Below are 19,771 nucleotides of genomic sequence, written 5' to 3' on the forward strand. Positions count from 1 at the left end.
TGAAGGAAAGCAAGCCTGATGACGAGCCAAGCAAGCAACGTTCCGGGGGTGATGAGAGCCTTTCAGCACAAAGTGAGAGTTCAGCCATTGACTCTGAGTATTCCGATGAAGTGGAGGAGACACTTCTCAAGTTGGAGAAGAAGAGTTCACCTCAATTTGGTGCAAGACAAAGCAATGGAAGAGGAAGCCCAACTAGGAAGAAGCATGTTGTTCTTCGATCATTCTTCGCAGAGGAAAGCGGTGAGGTATCTCTGGAGGAAGGCGAGGAGGTTGACGTGCTGCAGAAAGGGTCCAGCGGTTGGTGGTACGTCAAAAATGATTTCTGTGAGGGGTGGGCACCGAGCGCTTTTCTTGCCCCTGGGAGATCCAGGTCCATATCGCCAGAGACCTTAGATCAGCAGGAAATTTCAGACAACCAGGACGAGCGTTGGCAAATCAAAGAAAATATGGATAGCTGGCCCAAACAGAAACGTGATGACTTGAAAAGACTCGTCCCTCAAGGAAAAGAGAAGGTAGTTAATATTTTCATTACGTGATAGTCTCTCTTAAATTAATTAATTGCTTAAAGTGGGATTTTGAAAATAAATCTGAAAAGAAAACAGATTAAAATTGCTCAATACTCGAACTGGGCAAGGCGACGTTCAAAACCCAAGTTCAAAGAGCTTGATGAAGAAGGGCAAAAGGTTTTTCCCTTGTACCGGAACAACCGTGCTACAAACATCGAAACCGGCCAGATCCAGACTATTTCAATATATTAACGACCTGCACACAGAAAAGACCCCTTCTGTTTTTGATAACCCTGGTTTTACAATTGGCAACGGTTGTAATGGTCGTGAAGACAAGCAAAGCAAACGAAAAGTGGATAAGCACTTTTATAATACCTTATTTCCTCAGATGGAGTGGAATGCGCTGTAAAATTAAGTAATGCTCAAAAAGCCACAGATGGAATCATATAAGACAGGCTCTTTACTTTTTTTTTTTTTAGTCCCCGGGTAGAAACGTTGCGAAAGTCGCCGCTCCGACGATAACATCTGAAATGAACCGACGAGCCAAGCTGCTTACAGTCGAAGGAATACAAAAGAGGAAGAATCCCGATAAAAATTACGTAAGTAGACTTATTGTGTACTTTGTTGTTCTTCTTATTTTCATGACGTATGTCCCACAGCAAACCGTAGATGTTTTACAGCAAGAACTAGCAAGTCGCTAAGATTTGGATTAAATTTTTGTCTTCCAGGTTTATATTCTCAAAGTGGTGTGGTCAGATGGGAACATTAACATAATCTACAGGACATGCAGTGATTTTTTCTTTCTTCAGGTAACAAAATACAAGCAAACGCCTAAATTTAAATATTTTCCAAAGTTTCCACTGGGGTAGGTTTTTGTTCCACATACGTCATTCACGATAAAGGGGAGTTTGTTTAATTGTTAACTCCCAAAAAGTAACATGGGTGATATAAAAGGAGGGGGGTGGGGGGCAGATTTGCCCTCCCCCTCACAGCACCCCTCTCTCCCCTCCGAGTGTAAAATCCCTCCAGCTACGCAGTCTACGAATCATTGCAAGAAAACAATTTTTGATAACTTTTTATGACGCAATAAGGACAGTGTAAAGATCGAAAAAAAAAGTTTGATATTCTTTGGTCTTATTGTCCTTAAATGTAGGAAAGCCTCAAAAAGGAATTTCCGTCAGCCTTTGGAAAGGAAGTCCTTGCTCTTAAAGGTAAAAAAAGCTAAAATTATTAGCTCTAAAATTGTGTTAAGTTTCCTTAACGAAAGAACAATATGTAATATTCAGAAGAAATTTTTGTTCATTACTTATTTTTCTAGGGAGGAAATTCAGTGAAAACTGCCAGTTCTGCTTTAGAGATGGAACATGCAAGAGACAGAAGTTCATGAACCAATTCTGCCACGTAAGTCAAAAAGCATTTTAATTCAGTCACCAAATAGAAATGTATTCACAGATTTGTGAGAGAAAGTACTTCAGCAGAGACAAGTGCCAAAGCGAAACTCTGAAACCTTTGATTTTGTTTTCAGGAACTAATCAATGCACCTGACAACATTTCAAAAAGCAAAGTTGTTATGGACTTCTGCAGGTCTCGTGCCAGTGATGTCCATCCTCATGGAGAGTGAGTAATCTTAATTTTTTTTTTATAACTTAATTTATTCATCGATCCGTCCGTCCGTCGATCCATTTGTTCGTTTGTTCGTTCGTCCGTTCTCTTTTTTGTCTGCTAATTCGTTGGTTTTACCGTTCCTTCGTTCCTTCGTTCCTTCGTTCCTTCGTTCCTTCGTTCCTTCGTTCCTTCGTTCCTTCGTTCCTTCGTTCCTTCGTTCCTTCGTTCCTTCGTTCCTTCGTTCCTTCGTTCCTTCGTTCCTTCGTTCCTTCGTTCCTTCGTTCCTGCGTTCCTGCGTTCCTGCGTTCCTTCGTTCCTTCGTTCCTTCGTGTCTTCGTTCCTTCGTTCCTTCGTTCCTTCGTTCCTTCGTTCCTTCGTTCCTTCGTTTGCTTGCTTACTTATTTATCATAACGGACTAACATTTGCGTTTTCGTATATCCATAATATTTAGGAAAACGACATAGTTATAAAAGCTGGAAGTCATCTGGAAAAGAAGAAAATATCTAGATAATTAGTATTATTTTAGCGCACAATATTTCACTACTATCCTAAAGGAATTCTTTACACTCCTTTTTTGTACAAAATTTGTCTAACTTGTTTGTTTATTCTGAGGTCTGCAAAGATGGATGGCAAGACAACAGAGAGTAAGTCTAAACAGACGAATCACAATCACTTTCAACGCCATCGACTGACAAACACTGTTAACTTGACTCTGAAGATGACTTCCGCTCAGGTTGCCGAAAAGTCAATCACCGACAACAGTTCTTTACAGAACTAACCTCACCCGGACGGTCACACTATACGAACTAAGTCTAGCTCAGTATTGGGCAGTTTCTCTGGTTAACATTTACAATTTAGTCCATAGAATTCAAGTTATTTATATTTATTTATTTGTATTTATATACTTCGTCCACTTCATGTTGAATTATAACAGTTTGAAGCAAATGAATTATAGAAAAAAGAAATCGAAAGTAAAACTATAAATATATGCCCTTGAATTAAACTTCATCTTAGGATAAAAAGAAAATTAACTTAAGATTAGAAGAACAAGAGTCGATACGTTAAGCGATATCATTTTACAGTAGTCGACGTTGCAATAATGATTACGGGGCAAAATAAGTGGTAATAATAAAATGTTCATGCTTGTACTGTAGATGATGAGGAGAACAAGGAGATCTCGGCACCAATGATGTTTGAACAATACGTAGTGACAGCTGACTACCAAAAGAAAAACAAGAATGACATTTCTCTCAAAGCTGGTGATATCATCGATGTCATTGAAAGGAACGACTACGGTGAGGATAATGAAAAGATAATTCATTGTTGATGTGATTTGAAGGACCAGTGTCGTTCGTAGAACCCTCGAGATCACCATAATGCACTTATTTACCTGAACAAAACTGGTTATTGCCTTCAATTTTTTTCATTTCTCTTGTTTCTTTTCTTTGTAAGGCTGGTGGCTTGTTGACCGGGAAGGAGAGTTAGGTTGGGCTCCTGCATCTCATCTTGAGCCCACGGACAATGGGTCAGAGATTACTACATCAAAAGTCTTTACACCTGGGAAAGGTGAGCTTAACTGTGTTGATAATGTAGAACAGAGCCGTTTTCACTTGAGTGTCGAAAAGTAATAAATTTTGCACTTACTACGCTACACGATTGGCTTAAAAAAAACTCGCTCCACTTTTCATCCAATCAAAGGTAGGAACAAAACCAATCGTGATTCCTTCGCACATGTTTCGCACGCTTCGCGTCAGCTTCATGCAATTACTTGGAATTTTGATTGGTTCACTACATTGTCTGCGTCCTTTGTAACTGGCTAGAGTGATAACTTTGGTTTTGGTTTCACGACACCCAATTGAAAACCGCTCTAGATATTTGGAATGACAATTGGTTCATTTACTGACTCCTTGGTAAAGTATGGCCACAAGAGGTTCCTTTAACTTTCGGAAGAACAAGGTTTTTGACTCCCCCTCAACTTGCTCTGCAATAAAAGACGCTTTGGGGGCATTATATCATATGTCATCAATAAATGCGCCATCTTGTTTCATGAGCTCAGGAAATAACGCATATCCGTTTAACCTAAAATGTTAAAAATGTTAATGGAATGTTAAAAAGGACTAAATTTTGCAATGCTACTCGAGCCTGTGTAGCTGACGGGATTCGTGAGAGGAGTTGTAATTATCATAGAAGAATTATGTCTAAACAGAAGAAATTTGACAGTTGCGACATAATGACCTGGAAAAAGTACAGTAGGCACATCAAAATTTCTGAGAGAGAAAAATCTACTAAAAGTTTCATCACCACAGAATAATCGCTTGCATCTCTGAGGGTTAATACCAGACACCCGGACCCTCTGCCAGCATGTAATACCTGTAAAAATTGATAAAGGAGATGATATGTCCGTCATGCTTGTATTCAACAGAGGAGATATACATGTCCATAAAAAGCTATCGGGCTCAAGCTGACGATGAGCTGTCTTTTGATGCTGACGTAATGCTTAAAGTGGTGGAAAAGACTTTAGATGGGTGGTGGATTGTAAGGTAAGCACATGAATTCAGAGAGTTAACATAAATTTGATACATGCTGTTGTTGTTGTTGTTGTTGTTGTTGGGGTGGTGGTGGTGGTTTTGTCGCTTGTCATTTGTTGAAAATTGGCTAAGGCTTCAAAACAAAACTCTTGCCCTGTTTTTAGTTTTTGTGAATTGCTCAATTAACACCTTGACTTGGGTAAAAAGGGCTCATACTAATGCAGTGTGATGATTATATTCTCTTAGGTATCAAGGAGAGGAAGGCTGGGCTCCTGCCATGTTCCTAAAAAGAGTCAATTCTGATGAATCCTCCACTTCAATGAGAGGGGGAAAAGATAGTTTGGATATAGTTTCCTTTAACGGAGGTAAGCTGCTCAACTTTCTTTCTTTCTTTCTTTCTTTCTTTCTTTCTTTCTTTCTTTCTTTCTTTCTTTCTTTCTTTCTTTCTTTCTTTCTTTCTTTCTTTCTTTCTTTCTTTTCTTTAATCATTATTTATACACGGTAAAAACATCAGGTAGAAAAAAATTACATAATAATGACTAAAAATCCAAATCCTAACATTATATTAACTTACATTAATATGCCACTTAGGAAAAATCCTGGTTTCCATGAATGCCGTGTTTAAAAATTATGGTAGAGAAGGCGTTTAAATTTGTTTGATGAACCAGACTCTCTAATGTTACAGGGTAAGCTGTTCCAAAGGGTAGCGCCGCTGTAACTAAAACTATTTTTCATGTAGTTAGTTCTTGGAAAGGAGACAACAAGTTTGTTTAATGAGTCCCTCAGAGAATACCTTGATTCATTTCGCTTTATAAATTTAGACGTGAGATATTCCGGAACAAGACCGTTTAAAGACTTGAAAACCATTAAAGCGTTCTGAATTTGACGTTGAGATTTTAAGTCTTTCCAGCTGAGTTTATGAAATAAGGAATCGACATCCACGTCATAGTTTGATGAAGTTATAACACGGGCAGCACGGTTCTGTAGTTTTTGTAGCTTTTTAGATAATGTTTTGCCACAATTACTTCAGACAAGGCTGCAGTAATCAAAGTGAGGTTGAACTAGTGAGTTGTAAAGATTGAGTGGGGTGGATTGAGGCACAAATGGCTTAACTCGCTTTATGGTTCCAACAGCGGAAGCGATCTTTTCATACAGTTTATCAATGTGGGAATGCCACGTTAAATTTAAATCTTTTGCTCCAGCGTTATTGCGTTGATATTGTTTTATTTTTTACAAAGGTTATTGCCTTTATTGTTGATGGGTTGAGCTTCTTTACGATGTTAAACATCTTTAAGAGACATGCGATTTAAAAGATTAGAAAGAAATTTTCAATAATACCAATTAAACATTCCTTTTCACAATTTCCCTTTTCTCCATTGTACTTGCATATAAATATATTTATCATTATCATCTGAACACTGATGACTGTTTCTTGTTGATAGATTCTCATGAACATGGCGCTAGGCAAGGAATCTCGCGCACACCTCCTACAAGGCGAAGCATGGTGAGAATTCTCAATGCCCAGTTCCATTAACTTAATCTTTTTCCCTTTCAGTTTGGTCAAAGTGTCTAATGTAGTTTTCACTTTAACTCTGTCTGTGAATCAAATTCTGCTGTCTGACCGTTCATACGTTAAGTCATATGTAAAGGCTATTTACCTGATCTCTTTTGTGTTAACCTAAACGTCGTAGCACTGGAATTTATATTCGTTCTTGATTTGGATGTTTATCTATCTTTATTCTTTTTATTATTTGAAGGTTCAAAGAACAGTTCGCAACATACAAAAGCGAAACTCTATGGAAACCAATGGTACACCAGGCGATGAAAATGGCAGCTCCAAGACCACCAGCCAATCAGTTTCAGAAGCAGCAACAGTAAATACCACGGCTATAAATAGGAAGGTTCTACCACGCTCCACAGACGTGTCCTTGTCAAGATTCTCGCCCCAGACCCTATCTTGCGAGTTTAGTCAAGGTTACTTGAACAACTCATTCCGGTCTGGCCAGTTAAGTGGTGGATATGGTAACTCACTAAGCGCAAGCCTTTCGTCCCTTGTGTCATCTAATGTTTTCACCGAGGAACCTAGTACTAGTGGCATGAAGAAGTATGCATCACATCCATGGTTAGACAATGTTGAAGGCGGCCTGGCAATGTCGCGTCCTTCTCTAGCGGTGCCCCTTTCAAAATCTGCCACCTCATTGGAACACTACAAGAATGAAATGGAACTGAGTTTGAATGGTGTCTACTCGACAGGCAAAAAATCAAGTTCAGTAGGAAACAGTCCTATTCCACCACAAAGAAAGATTTCTTCAAACAGGAGCTCACATGCCTGTTCCCGCCCTAGACGTCGCGATTCTGGCTTTGTGTCGCTCTTTAGGCCGTCACCCAGGGTATCCCGTTCAGATTTCCACTATGAGAATCAAGAGGAAAACATTGCTTATCCAAGATTCTACAGAGCGATGTACACGTACAATTCTCAGGACGATGGTGAAGTTGCCTTCAGAGAGGGAGATGAAGTAGAGGTGATTCAAAGAAGCGAGAATGGCTGGTGGCTCGTACGAACATCAGAGGAACTTGGATGGGGACCTTCTAATTTCTTACAGTCCCTGGCATACTGAAGCATTCATGCCTTATCATTCGTAAAAGAACAGAAAAGAGCTAAAAGAACGAAAGTCGCGGAGCTTTCCGACACGTGTAGGGCTCAAGACTGACTTTAAAATACAACTGTTATTTGCTGTTAGAACTTTTTTCTTAAAGGGTTGATCCATGTCGCTGTTTCTATATCTAAATATACTTTATTGTCTGACGAAGCAGAATATCTGCATTACATTAGTTTACAAAATAAATAAATAAATAAATAAACAAGCAAATAAATAAATAAATAGTTAAATGAAGTTTATAAAAGTATTATGCACAGCCTAAGATAAATGAATTAAGAGAAAACATTTATAAGAAAGAATTAATATAAATTAAAACCACTCTCCATGTTCAATAAAGAGGTCACGAACGGCAGCCTTATAAACACAGTGCGTTTTATCAGGTAGGATTGAGAACTGTACACGTTTCCGCAGTTTCAGCAGGGAATTATTCCAAAGTAGGAAATGTTGTTTTTGTTCGCTTGTTCGATAAAGGAAACCCCTTCTTTTGCCAAAAGAACTTTGTATTCCCAATGCAAACAAACCGAAAATCAACAGTTTTGTTTATTTTTTTTGCTTAATATTTATAGCGCAAGTTGTTCAACGAGTTCTCCCATGTGCAGAATGGGCATAGTAGAGAACAAGTAAAGAATACGATCAGTTAGGAAAACTGGTCAGACTTCCAGAATTAACCTAATTGTGATATTTCCAGATTTCTGTATAAAACCTAGTCTAAACATGGAATCAGACTCCATTCGTGCAAAAGTATTTATACAATTCAACTTTCCATTTACGTTGCAAATTTAGCGGACTTCTTATTGAGGACTGCAGAATCACAGAATCTATAATCATCTTGACAATGGCAACACGATGACACCGAAACGTCGGTTTTTATCGTTTTCACATGTCTGTATTTCAAAATCATTATTGTAAAGTAATTATGGTAGAATACACCTACCGGTAAATCATGAATATGCGATAAATCATGTTGAAGTTAAGTTACACAGGATAAATGTCCTATATTGTTAATTTAACAACATCATGTACACTGTGAATGTATATCATATTTATTTTTCAATTTAAAATTACTCAAGTAGTCTATCTTTGAATTTCTCGCTGTGACAGTAAGTTGTAAGTTTTGACAAAATAATTAAATGAATGTGCGCGCTCTGATTGGTCAATCAGCTATGGTTTATTGTGCCAGTAAACTCATGGAAATTTCGCGTGTCTTCTGAATTATTATATAAAAGCAATAGACCACAAATTTTTATGGTTTATGGGCTGATAAACCACTTGGGATGTTGGGAGAACACTCGTAGAATTCGTAAATGACTCGCCTTCGGCTTATGATTTACGAATTCTTCTCGTGTTCTTTCGACATCCCGCGTGGTTTATCAGCCTATAAACCATAAAAACTTGTGGTCTATTGCTTAAACTATGTGGTTTATTGGTGTTGAGGTAAAAAATGGTGCGTGCCCTCCTAAGAAAAATCCTGGATCCGCCCCTGAAAAATATCGAGATCAAGAAACTGTTGTAAAATGAGAGAAGCTAGCTAACTTGAAAATATCCCGCCCTTTGTCCACAGACGGCTGAAAGGAGACTTAACACCATCGACCCGTCCTCACACAGATTTGCTAGTTTTTTGATATACACTGCAATACAAACCTTTACTTTATCTCAATTTGGGGTGGCAAGATTGCTTATATCTTCGAGAAATGAAATAAAGGAAATGAAATAAATAGAATTTAAGTGAGGTCTGGAGTTAAATTTTCTTGCTAGACTTTACCTTCCTACAAAGTACTAGACCGTAATTGAGATCATAGAACCTACTGACAATTCCATGCCGTCATGGAATTTGTCCAAGTAGCTCTGAGCGAAGGCGATAACAAGAGATTGAGATAACATATACATGTGTCCTGACGTGTACACCGCTTCTTGATGAAACTGGAACAAGTAAAAGACTCGTAAAGTAAAGCAATTTTGAAATCCAGGAGCTTCCCCCTTAGCGAAACACTGCTATGTACTGTAGGGCAAGGCCGGAAATACAGTACAAGTGGGTCCTTTTTCACAGAGCGAAGAAGGACGGCAAACAATTGGAATACTAAAACACAGTATCGCTTCATGTTGTCCAATCAGAGATCGGGCAAAACCACCTGAAGTCACCTGAGGTTGAGTCACGCGATCAGGTGATCGCGCGATCACGCTATCGTTTTTCCCGCCAAACCATAGCATCATTTCCAGTCTCTTCTCCTCCGTTTGCAAGGGCAACGCGCATGACTTTTATTACACTACTGCTGACCCATTGCGTATAATTTGGATCGTGGATGGCAAAAACTTAGAGAAGACGGATCATGGCATTGGAAGAGGTTCAGAAAAAAGAGGAATTTGACCAAATTTTCGCTGATTCTTCCAGGTGAGTGTACTGTGTTTCAACTTATCCATTTATTTAGCTTGTGCTGAACGTAAAAAAGATAACTTTGACGGCATGTAGTCTTGTAAAATTATACCAAAGGCAAATGTGCAAATAAAAGTATCTACTGTAGTTAGACCAGATGAAAAAATTATATTTTGGGCTCGTGTATTGTTAATTGTTATAATTGTGCAGTTTCTTTCAGTCTAATGTTAATTATTTTATCCAAAGCAGTAGGGCTTAAGTATTTTTCGTTTAGCACAGATCTGATTTCTGCCAGCGTTTTTCTTTATTTCCCAATAACGTGAATGAAATTGCCCAAAATAAGTAAGCACTTTGTGCAGCTCGAATGTGTCGTTCGTAGCTCTAAGTTCAAGCTTATATCACTGAAGCTGAAGCATGCTAGAACAGAAGCATAGTACAGACTAATTCAAATGTAGCTATAAGTTGTTTCGTGTCTTGCAAGGGCCAGTGTACTTCAGAATTTCAAGGCGCGATGTTTGCGTGCGACGTTTGCCTTTTATCGATCGATTCTCGGGTTAGACCGGTAGTGAAAGTTTACAGTGGTGAAATTGTTGTTTACAAAACATTAAGGTTAAGCTGGGTAGGTCAGTCAGCTTCGTGAACTCTTTATATTGCATGTGTGAAAAGCTGCTGTTTTGGTAGATATAACTTACCAGAATTGTGGTTTTCTCAATCAATTAAGGTTACATGTACATCATTTAAAAAAGAAAGTGGTTTATAAGGTTGGGTTCATTAGTACAGATCTACATATTTCCTTACTTATTAATTCTCTTACCTTATCTTTAATTTTTTGGAAAAGTAAAATCATCAAGCATAAAACTTGTTTGGTTTTCAATCCTTAAAACACACTTTCAAGTATGTATTTTAGTCACAGTATAATTGTGGCAACATAGTATATCTCTGTTTTTCAGGGAGCAAAATTTTGGTGTAGAAATGCTCTTAAGGGTGGGGTATAATTATCTTTTTAGCATCATAAATAATGCACAGCTTTTGTGCACAATGCACTTTTCATTTGGTTGGACTTTGGATGTTTTGTTATTATTCTAGACTATTTTGAGTTGTAAGGACTGTTTCCTTTCAATATTACTGCTTCCTTTTGTCAACATACAGACATACAGTACCCAGAGGGAGGGCAGTTTTATTTTTAGACTATAGACTTGTCATGGTAAATACAAAGGAAACTGAAAATGTTCTGCGCAATTTTATTCATTGGAAGAAATAAGATCACGTTTCACAAACAATTTACCCATTCATGTCATGATTGTTTTTCAAAGTAGGACTTGATCAAAAGAAAATCAACAAGGTCAACTAACCAAGGTGAAAAAGAAGTGAAAAAAAAAAAAAAAACAAGAAAAAAATAAACAAGAAAACAAGTCATTCTCAAATGAAAATAAAGCAATGTCCACCCTTATACGTTGGTGAAATTTGAAAATACAGCTTTCTACGGTTAGGTCTACTGTCCACGCTAATCTGTCATGAAAATGGAGCTTTTGAAAATGTTCTTCAAACCTGAGGAAGTTGAAAATGCTGGCTTTTTATTTTTGTGTGGATGGAAAACATTTTGAAAACGTAGCTTTTTGAAAATGATGGTGTCACGATAATCATGTGATTTCCTCAAACACAGATCCAAAATGACTGGTGATTTGCATTTTTAAATTCCTTCGGCGTAGTGTGGACGGAAAACATTTGATATGTTTTCAGAGTGAAACCTCCGCTTTTAAATCCCTTCAGTGTAGTTTGGACAGAGTCTTCAAAGGCAAAGAATCTTGTAAATGCAACATGTACATGCACTTTTTAAAAGAAACTTCATACAGCTATACATTAAATGAATTCTTGTTTCGCTGCTGTAAAGAGAACATGAAAGAGGTGGATGATTCCAATTGGCAGGAACCCTCCTATACATTTTTATTCTTTTTTCAAACTCTTAAGGTTACAGTATACCTTCAGGGGTGTCTCGCGCGCAAGCGATGTAGCGCGTGCAGTTTAAGCTGTAGATACCTAAACCCCTATATCAAATTAAAGCTTATGGAGCTGGCTATCAAACTATACCAAGAATTTTGAAAGAAAGTGAATTGTCGAATTTTTCACGACCACTAAATGCGAGCGCCCGAATCACCTTTCGAAAGCTACAAGTCAAAGCGAATTTTGTTTTTCGCCAATTTAATTTTTTCCTCGGTTTCAGGGCTCAAAGCGCTTGAAAAACGTGTCTGCGTTTTGGCATATTCGATTGCAGTAAAAAGTTACAGAACATTTTCGAAATAGGATTTAAAAAATGTGGAGTGATCGTACAAAAATCGCTCTCGAAGAAAAAGTATTTCGAAATTATCAATTCCCAGACACGCTTTTGTAGTTTATATGTTAAACTAGCCACTGTCCAAATTTAAGAGCAATTGAACAAATTCCCTTTGAGTTATAACTCTTTAAAGTGTCTGCTTCAAGTGAAAAAATTTATTCGAGAAAACAGCGCTAAGAAAAATTTTCTGCTTCGCAGACAAACTCCGCCCACAAACTCCTTCAACTGGGTTCTCAGATAACTAAGCCAATCAGTGCAGGGAAACTTTACTACCGTTAACCTCCTGGTGAAATTTACGCGCGAATCTCTAAAAGACTCTTGTGTTTCGCAATGCGCTCAAGGAACCGAAGGCAGAGGGATAATTTTTTTGTAGCTTGGTTTTTCTTGAAGCTGGTCTGGCAAAATGGGGAAGACTAAAAAAGATACGAACGCTAGAGTGGCTGAGTGAAGGAAACAAACAAAAGACAGCGCGGAGAGCAACTGTGTGTGGGCAACTGTGCATGGATAATATTTCAAATGGTCTCAATGAGTCCGACGATTCGTCGATATCAGACTCATCAGAAGAGTCTCTGTCAGAATCCCTGTTATTGCTGTCAAGTTCCGAAATTTTTACAGAACCTTTCTATTCTCTTACCACGAATATTTGTCCGTCTTATTCAATAACTATAGCTTCATCTGCGTGGCGAACTTTCGCTTCTTCACTCATTGATGTATTTTCATTCGTTCTTCGCTGTTTTCGCTTTTTCGAACCGGTCCATGGTTTAAACATGGTCTATGTTTACTTATAACTTAATAGAGACACGCCTAATATCAAAAATGCTGGGTAGTCAGAACAACAATGCTGATCAACTGAGTAGTCAATTTGTGACATCCATATAGGTAATTCCCGCGAAAATCGTCTCGGTTGATTGCATACGCGCCATAGGGCTGTCAATCAAGAGGTAAACTTTTACTTCCGGTAAAAACGTAAAACCGCCATTTCTCCGCCAATATTTAGCCTTTTTCAAAATTTTTTTTCAGAAATTAGAGATTATTCTTCGACCACTATTTTGACCCAAAAATCCAAATTTGAAGAAAATTGTCAACCCGAAGGTATACTGTAACCTTAAGTGGCAGAATAGAGTTACTAGTATGGAGTATTGTGTATTTTTGGAGTATAGTCAGAAGTCATAGTGTAGTTGTTGTGAGCAACTGTAGGAATTTAACTTTAAAGAAAAGTGAACCATCAAAGGCAGCAGAGATGAATTATGAATGAATCCTGATTATCATTCTTGATTACCAACCCCAAGTAACACAATTGTTTTATTTTTTTTAATAGCTTTCTCACAGTGGTCCATTTCCATGCACCATGGGCTCCACAGTGTGGGCAGATGAATGAAGTTATGACAGAACTGGCAACAGAGAACTCACATGTTAAATTTTATAAGGTACTAGAGCTTTGTTGTACATGTACAGTATGTTGTGATAATTAACCATTATTGGACTAGGTTATCACAAAATATCGTCAGTGGTGAACGGATCAATTATTTGCCGAAGTCGAGGCTGAGACAAATAATTATCAGCTAGACACTGACAAATTGTGATATTTTGTGATAACGAAGTTTAATAATTATTGTTTTATCATTTGATCACAAAGTTTGTTTTCTTATTTAAATCACTCTCTTTAAATCACACTGTAAATCACTTTTTGCAGCTTGAAGCTGAAAATTTTCCTGAAGTATCCCATAAATACGAAATCAGTGCAGTTCCAACATTTCTCCTTTTCAAGGTAGGTAACAGATGTGCCAGTAATATTGTGTTCCATTCTGCAGTGTTCTGGTATAAATCAGGCAGATGAACTTTAATTAGTTGCCTGATTTCCTGGTTATGTTGGTTACTACAAAGCAAGGGCTGTTCACCTTTGTTGTGACCAAAAACTGAAAATACGGATTAGGTAAAAAGTCACTGTGATCTTGTTGAATTCTGGTGTTTTATTTTAATAGAAAGTACCAGGTTTAAATGTGGGCCATCTACTTCTAAACTTTGTGATAACCCTTGATGTATCTCCCTGTTCAGCCAAACTTGAAGAAATCAGATAATTTTTTTTGTTTTGTTTCCCAATTTTTGAAGCTTTGGATTCTTAAATCCTATGTGTCTTTAGAACCAGAAGGTTGTGGATCGGTTGGATGGAGCAAATGCTCCCAGCTTGACCAAAAAAGTGCAACTGCATGCAAATGTCATCACACCCACAATTACCGCAACTAAAGAACAAGACACAAAACAGGTTTGTACTGGTTTTAGTAATATTTTAGTGTACATGTATTGGTGAACATTATGCTAAAATGGATGTGTATATTCTTGATTAAGATAATCAATCCCAAGGTTGAATGGTAAATAAAATATTTCTGTAATGTTTATCGTGATCAGTACTTTGAATTCCTTCAAATATAAGTTTCCCTATGTTCGTAAAAAACACTGTGTATGTTATGTATACCTAATTTAAATGTAATCGTGTGCTTATTTCTGTATTTCTGTAACAAATATTGGGCACCTCATTTGCCAGTGAGTTTAACACAGTGAGGAATCCCAACTGGCAAGAGATGAGACTGCATAGTTTTAGTGGAGTAGTTGATCATTAGTTTGGTACAGACGTAGTTAATCCTTGTTTCATTTTGCAGGACATAAATACAAGATTAAAAAATATCATAAATGGAGCACCTTGTGTTCTGTTCATGAAAGGTTCACCTCAGGAGCCTCGTTGTGGTAAGCAATTTGTCTCTAAAAATAAGTTGAACTTTTAAATTACATCGTGTTTCGTTAAAATGAAAATTTTGATTCATTTTTCTTTCAAATGTACACTTCTCAGGCAACAGCTTAATGTGCTTAGAGTCATTAGCTGTGACAATTCAGTTTAAATTCTTTGCATGCAGGAAGCTGGCATTTGGTTTAATAAATACTGGAAATATGATTTATGTGTTCTGCTTGCTATCTTCATACACAGTGCCCTGTAATCTGCAAAGCTTTGTTCAAGGCCACTAGAAAGAAACCCTTTCAGACTGATTTTTGCAGCTCAACTGTTTTTGAATGCCTTATTTGTGCAACTCTTTCAATAAAGGTGTTGTTTGGTTTACAACGGTTGGACCACCTCTAAAGTTGAATCTTGGACAAATTCAATGATGTACATGTGGTAATACAACTGTAACTATTGTCAAAAAAAAAAAAAAACTGTAGCTATTGTCAGTGTTAAATATGAACAAGGAATTTTGTTGGAGGAAAAATAATATTCAGATTTTAATTAACATGTAAAGAATATGGGGTGGAACTTTGCAGCTTGAAAATTGACGGTTGAATTTAATAATTTGTATTTGTTGGATTAAAAACTGTTAATTTTAGATTTTCTAATTTGCTCTGTTCCGCTTTGTTCTCAGGATTCAGTCGACAGATTGTGGAGTTGTTAAATCAACATGGAGCAAAATACAGTCACTTTGATATTCTTACAGACAATGATGTCAGACAAGGTTAAGTAATAATTATTACCGCCAAGAAAACATGATCCGAATGTTCTGATTGGTTGAGTGACTCTTTCTTGGTCAGGATTTTGCTACACAGACCATTTCCATGGAAAGGGTCATAACCTGCATATGTTTTGTTTTGTGCCACATACTAAACTACTTAGTTTACAAACCTAGCTTGTACAAGCCATACTGGGGATTAGTTTGTTCAGATGGCCAATAACTAAAATCAACCAATCAGATTGCTCCATTACTGGTCCAATATTCTCTATTAAGTAACAGACGGGGCATTGTTCAGAATGATCCCGCACAATCACTGTAACTTGAAGATTTTTGGGTAGTTTCAGTGGTGTAATAAATCTCTTATTTAAAACCAAGCTTGCTGGGGACAGCATTGGGGGAATATGGGCCCTGGCTCTTTTTTTCCTCTTTGTAGTTTTGAAAAACCCGTTTGAATTTGTAGCTGGACTGGGCATCGTTAAGAAGAACGTGATTTGTATTCTCACCAAAGATGATGTACTCTCACCAACACATTGGTCCATTGATCCACTTTGTAGAAATAATTACTGGTGAAATGTTAGTTAGGGTGATCTAACTTAAAATTCATGTAATTTTAATTTTGTCCCTGGTGAGCTACAATATACATACATGTGTAGCACTATTTAACAATTAGATTATGAACTTGAGATTTCTATCGGGTGATCAATACATACATGTATGTATATGATGATTAGTTGATGAGGGCACAGCATAAAAATGTAAAATCCCCTTCACAGCCAATACAGACACTTTGAAATGCTAGGAAGTGGCCACCATTTCAATTTGTTGACACCTGCACACTGCGAAGGTACTCATTGTGTACAACAGAGTAGATGGTGAAATTATATAGAAATTTGCTCTATGATTTCCTTCAGGTCTGAAGGTGTACTCTAACTGGCCAACGTACCCACAACTGTATGTTGGTGGTGAATTGATAGGTGGGCTGGACATTGTAAAGGTGAGAAAATCATGTGTTACACTGTAATTCTGTAACATTCATCTATGACCATGTTCACGATTGTTGTTTTTTCCGAACACTATGTCTTTCTTTATCATTTCAGGAACTTGCAGCAAGTGGAGAACTGACTTCAACATTACCAACAAATGATGATCTTAATAAAAGGTAATGACCTCTGCCAGGTATTAGTGCAAGTAGCAATGCTAAATTATAATGCAGATGAAGAAAATGAAACCTGCTCAAGACAGATAACTCAGAAGTGAGTTATAGAAAATAGGGGCAGGGTTCAGTAGACCAGGATAAACAAAGAAGGATGAGTATAGGTTAGCTTCCTTCCAGATTTTATTTCCCCTTGAGTTTTCTAGAGTTACTGTTTACTGTACTCGCATGTTTTAAATAATAACGAAGGTAGTTGGATGTTATTATCCAGCTTCACTCAGTTAACAGAACTCTCGATAATGCCGCCTGGTATTTACAAGTATGTTAAGTTTTGGTTGTCTTTAGTTAGTTTTCCTGAGGATGTGCTGTGTAAAAGTGAACTTGTAATAATGTAGTTTAAAGTTTGGTTTTTGTTTCATAAGATTATAGACATCATTACAGTGTATACTAAGCATTGTAATTTGATGAATAGTGTCATCAATACTATATTATAATTGTTTTTATATTTTTAAGGCTACAGTCACTGATCTCATCTGCCCCAGTGATGGTATTCATGAAAGGAAACCCAGATGTGAGTTTTTTGAGAACTTACTGTTTTCATCTAACTTTGTGCAGTTTATCAAGACTGACTGGTTAGAGCAGTCTTTAGATTTTATAAAACTACAATAGACTATCCATTAGTCAACTATAGTACCTTCAAACCATGTGCTATTATCTGGACATGTAGCCTAGTGTTTGTTGTCTAACCCCCTGCCCTCCCCCATCCCCCACCCAACACTCACAGAAAAAAAAAAAAAACACTTTTGTCTAGGGAGCTTTGAATGAAATAGACTGGTTGTGTGACATATTAGTTTTCCATGACAAAAATAATACAAAAATGAAATTTTCATTGATTTATTCTGTAGGCTCCTAGATGTGGCTTCAGTAAAAAGATGTGTGAGATCCTGAAAAAATATCCCAGGTGGGTAAAGAGCCAATAAATTCTGCAACCCTCCTCATGTTTAGATGAGGCTATGCTTACAAACATAGAAAAAGTCTGCTTAATAATTTATTATTTATTAAATAGCTAATTATGTTATTTATAGAATGATTTTAATGGTTTAAGCATATAGTAGAGATGCGTGTGATATTGTGATATTCACTCCTTTTCCTTTTAGCATCCAGTTCAAGTCTTTTGATATTTTGGAAGATCAAGAGGTTGGTCTTTTTCTGTTGTAACTAAGCAAGAAGTACAATGTTCAAAACTTTTACACTCTATGGCAAAAAATTTTTTCTCTGCACATTATTTTTTGTTTACTATTTTGTGATTAAACATGCAAGGAAATTTCTTACCAGTTTCCAAAGAACAATAAAGCTGAAGTTGAATATCATTTCCTTTTCTTTTATTATCTTTTTGCAATTAGAAATTTGTACAAAAGGATACTGCATGTGTTGCTCTATGATAGCATTTTATACTTGTACCTTCTGCAATCAATATTAATACTGATTGTTACTGGCGCACAGAAATGATGCATATGTAGCCTGTAAGTTAACAAATTGCCATCCGTTTTTCATGTGTCTGTCCTGTTATTGATCATGAATTTCATCATAACATTGTGAAAGTAGCTGTGGATCGCCGAGGCGATAGCCGAGTGGATCTGCAGACTACTTTGACAATGTTCTGATGAAATTCCTTTTCAATAAACGGGCAGACGTATGAAAAGCTGACGTCAATTTGTTTTTCTACAATAACAAATTGTCAAATTGTCTGCTCTCGCTCGTTGACGCATTATACAGGTATTAATTCATGCATCTGTCCACTTATTGACAATGAAAATTAGCCAATGAGCATGCAAGAATTTCTGCAGTTATCATATAATCAGGAACTGACGGAGGTTGGTTGTCAGTGTATCTGACCAGAATACATGTATATTATTATATGTCAATCTATAATTATAATTCTATTTTCATTAGGTTCGCCAAGGTCTCAAGACATACTCTAACTGGCCAACTTATCCACAAGTTTATGTGAAGGGAGAGCTCATTGGTGGTTTGGATATCATAACAGTGGGTGAAATAGCTATTAGCGGCTGAAAAAGCGTCTTTCACTTTACTGTCAAGTGGGGTTGTTACAAAATGTTTCAATTGATTGTTGAACATTTCCAGTTGCAAGCAAAAATAACAAACTTAAATGCTGATCATACACTTCTCTGTTGAATGACTCCTGTCCAGATCATTTTACTGTGCCTCTAACCAACTGAGCTACGAGGCCACCATTTTAAGCACCAGCTCTGATCTAATCATTGTTACTATTGGTTGTCTTTATAGGAACTTGATCAAGAGGGAGAGCTTGAAAGTTCCTTGACCGGTTGAAAACAGCTAACATTGGCCATGATTGAAAGCATGCTGCAAGATCATCTTAATTTGAAATAAATGAACAAGTCAAGTGGTTATGGATAGTTTCAACCCAATTATCAGCAGGACCATTAGTTTTGAAGTTCATGAGATTCTGGAAAGGAACAAGCAAAAAAGTAACAGCTAAACATAATAAGACCTTGTTTTTAAGATTAATTTTACACCAGCAGTGACTTTTGTTTCATTTGGCTGATTTATGCAAGGGTTATATTAAAAGCTTGCCAATAAAAAGACAGCTTTAGACTGTTCAATATCTGCCTTCAAACCAACTGCCAGCACTTCAGTTTCCATGTACTCCATGCCATAAAGCAACTGATAATAACTACTTCTCCAAGTGGGATGCTAATCCATTGACTTAGACTACCCTACCCAAAATTTACAATTTTTTCAGCTTGTCCTATTTTTATTCCCCAGTACTGCACATGTATGTCATCAAATAATATTTTTTAATTCCCTAGCTGGGAAATACCTGACATTTTGTCGTGACACTTCATCCACAGAAAACTTATGGACTTTTTATTTTCCCATTTTATATTCAATACATCTTCATTGTCCCCTTCTATTTTAAACCCACCAATCTTCTTCACATCAATCCTTGAACACCCAGGGGCAGTTCCTCAGGGCAAGACAATGTAAACTAGACAAATATCACACAACTATGTCCTGGGAGACTTAATCACCAAACTTTAGTGGTGTTGGTGTTTCCCAGTTTACTTTAGTAGCTGGGT

The 19,771-nt window shown here is 37.1% G+C and overlaps 2 protein-coding genes and 1 long non-coding RNA gene across 4 annotated transcripts in view; 2 read left to right on the top strand and 1 right to left on the bottom strand.

Moving 5' to 3' along the window:
- Window positions 1-8,456, top strand: part of LOC110042668 (uncharacterized) — a 17,402-nt gene extending 8,946 nt beyond the window's left edge. The window contains exons 7-19 of the mRNA XM_089283845.1: window positions 1-512; window positions 986-1,105; window positions 1,235-1,315; window positions 1,660-1,717; window positions 1,825-1,907; window positions 2,032-2,123; window positions 2,724-2,755; window positions 3,266-3,406; window positions 3,564-3,677; window positions 4,534-4,651; window positions 4,886-5,004; window positions 6,082-6,143; window positions 6,397-8,456. The exon at window positions 1-512 is cut by the window's left edge and continues 315 nt beyond it. Of these exons, the coding sequence (XP_089139971.1) occupies window positions 1-512; window positions 986-1,105; window positions 1,235-1,315; window positions 1,660-1,717; window positions 1,825-1,907; window positions 2,032-2,123; window positions 2,724-2,755; window positions 3,266-3,406; window positions 3,564-3,677; window positions 4,534-4,651; window positions 4,886-5,004; window positions 6,082-6,143; window positions 6,397-7,257 (2,393 nt within the window). The 3' untranslated portion in view covers window positions 7,258-8,456. The remainder of the gene's footprint in view (window positions 513-985; window positions 1,106-1,234; window positions 1,316-1,659; window positions 1,718-1,824; window positions 1,908-2,031; window positions 2,124-2,723; window positions 2,756-3,265; window positions 3,407-3,563; window positions 3,678-4,533; window positions 4,652-4,885; window positions 5,005-6,081; window positions 6,144-6,396) is intronic.
- On the bottom strand, window positions 1,911-3,588 carry LOC149117662 (uncharacterized). Its single transcript, XR_016205820.1, has 2 exons — window positions 3,502-3,588; window positions 1,911-2,595 (listed from the first exon to the last, which is right to left on the bottom strand). It is a non-coding gene; the product is annotated as an uncharacterized LOC149117662 (long non-coding RNA).
- Window positions 8,457-9,550: 1,094 nt separating the features above from the next.
- On the top strand, window positions 9,551-19,294 carry LOC110042614 (glutaredoxin-3-like). Of its 2 annotated transcripts, none has more exons than XM_089283873.1 (13): window positions 9,551-9,688; window positions 13,321-13,429; window positions 13,696-13,770; window positions 14,143-14,265; window positions 14,660-14,744; window positions 15,410-15,499; window positions 16,408-16,490; window positions 16,594-16,655; window positions 17,154-17,220; window positions 17,555-17,610; window positions 17,807-17,846; window positions 18,603-18,695; window positions 18,957-19,294. In XM_089283873.1, exons 1-13 carry the CDS (start codon window positions 9,627-9,629, stop codon window positions 18,999-19,001), a joined length of 990 nt encoding a protein of 329 aa, XP_089139999.1. In that variant the 5' UTR covers window positions 9,551-9,626; the 3' UTR covers window positions 19,002-19,294. The 2 variants fall into 2 exon arrangements, with proteins under 2 accessions (XP_089139999.1, XP_020603641.1); XM_020747982.2 differs by having other exon boundaries at window positions 17,163-17,220.
- The last annotated feature ends 477 nt before the right edge of the window (window positions 19,295-19,771 follow it).

Source organism: Orbicella faveolata, unplaced genomic scaffold (genome assembly GCF_042242905.1).
Source record: "Orbicella faveolata isolate gen_17 unplaced genomic scaffold, um_ofav_v1 contig_1, whole genome shotgun sequence".
Lineage (NCBI taxonomy): Eukaryota > Metazoa > Cnidaria > Anthozoa > Scleractinia > Merulinidae > Orbicella > Orbicella faveolata.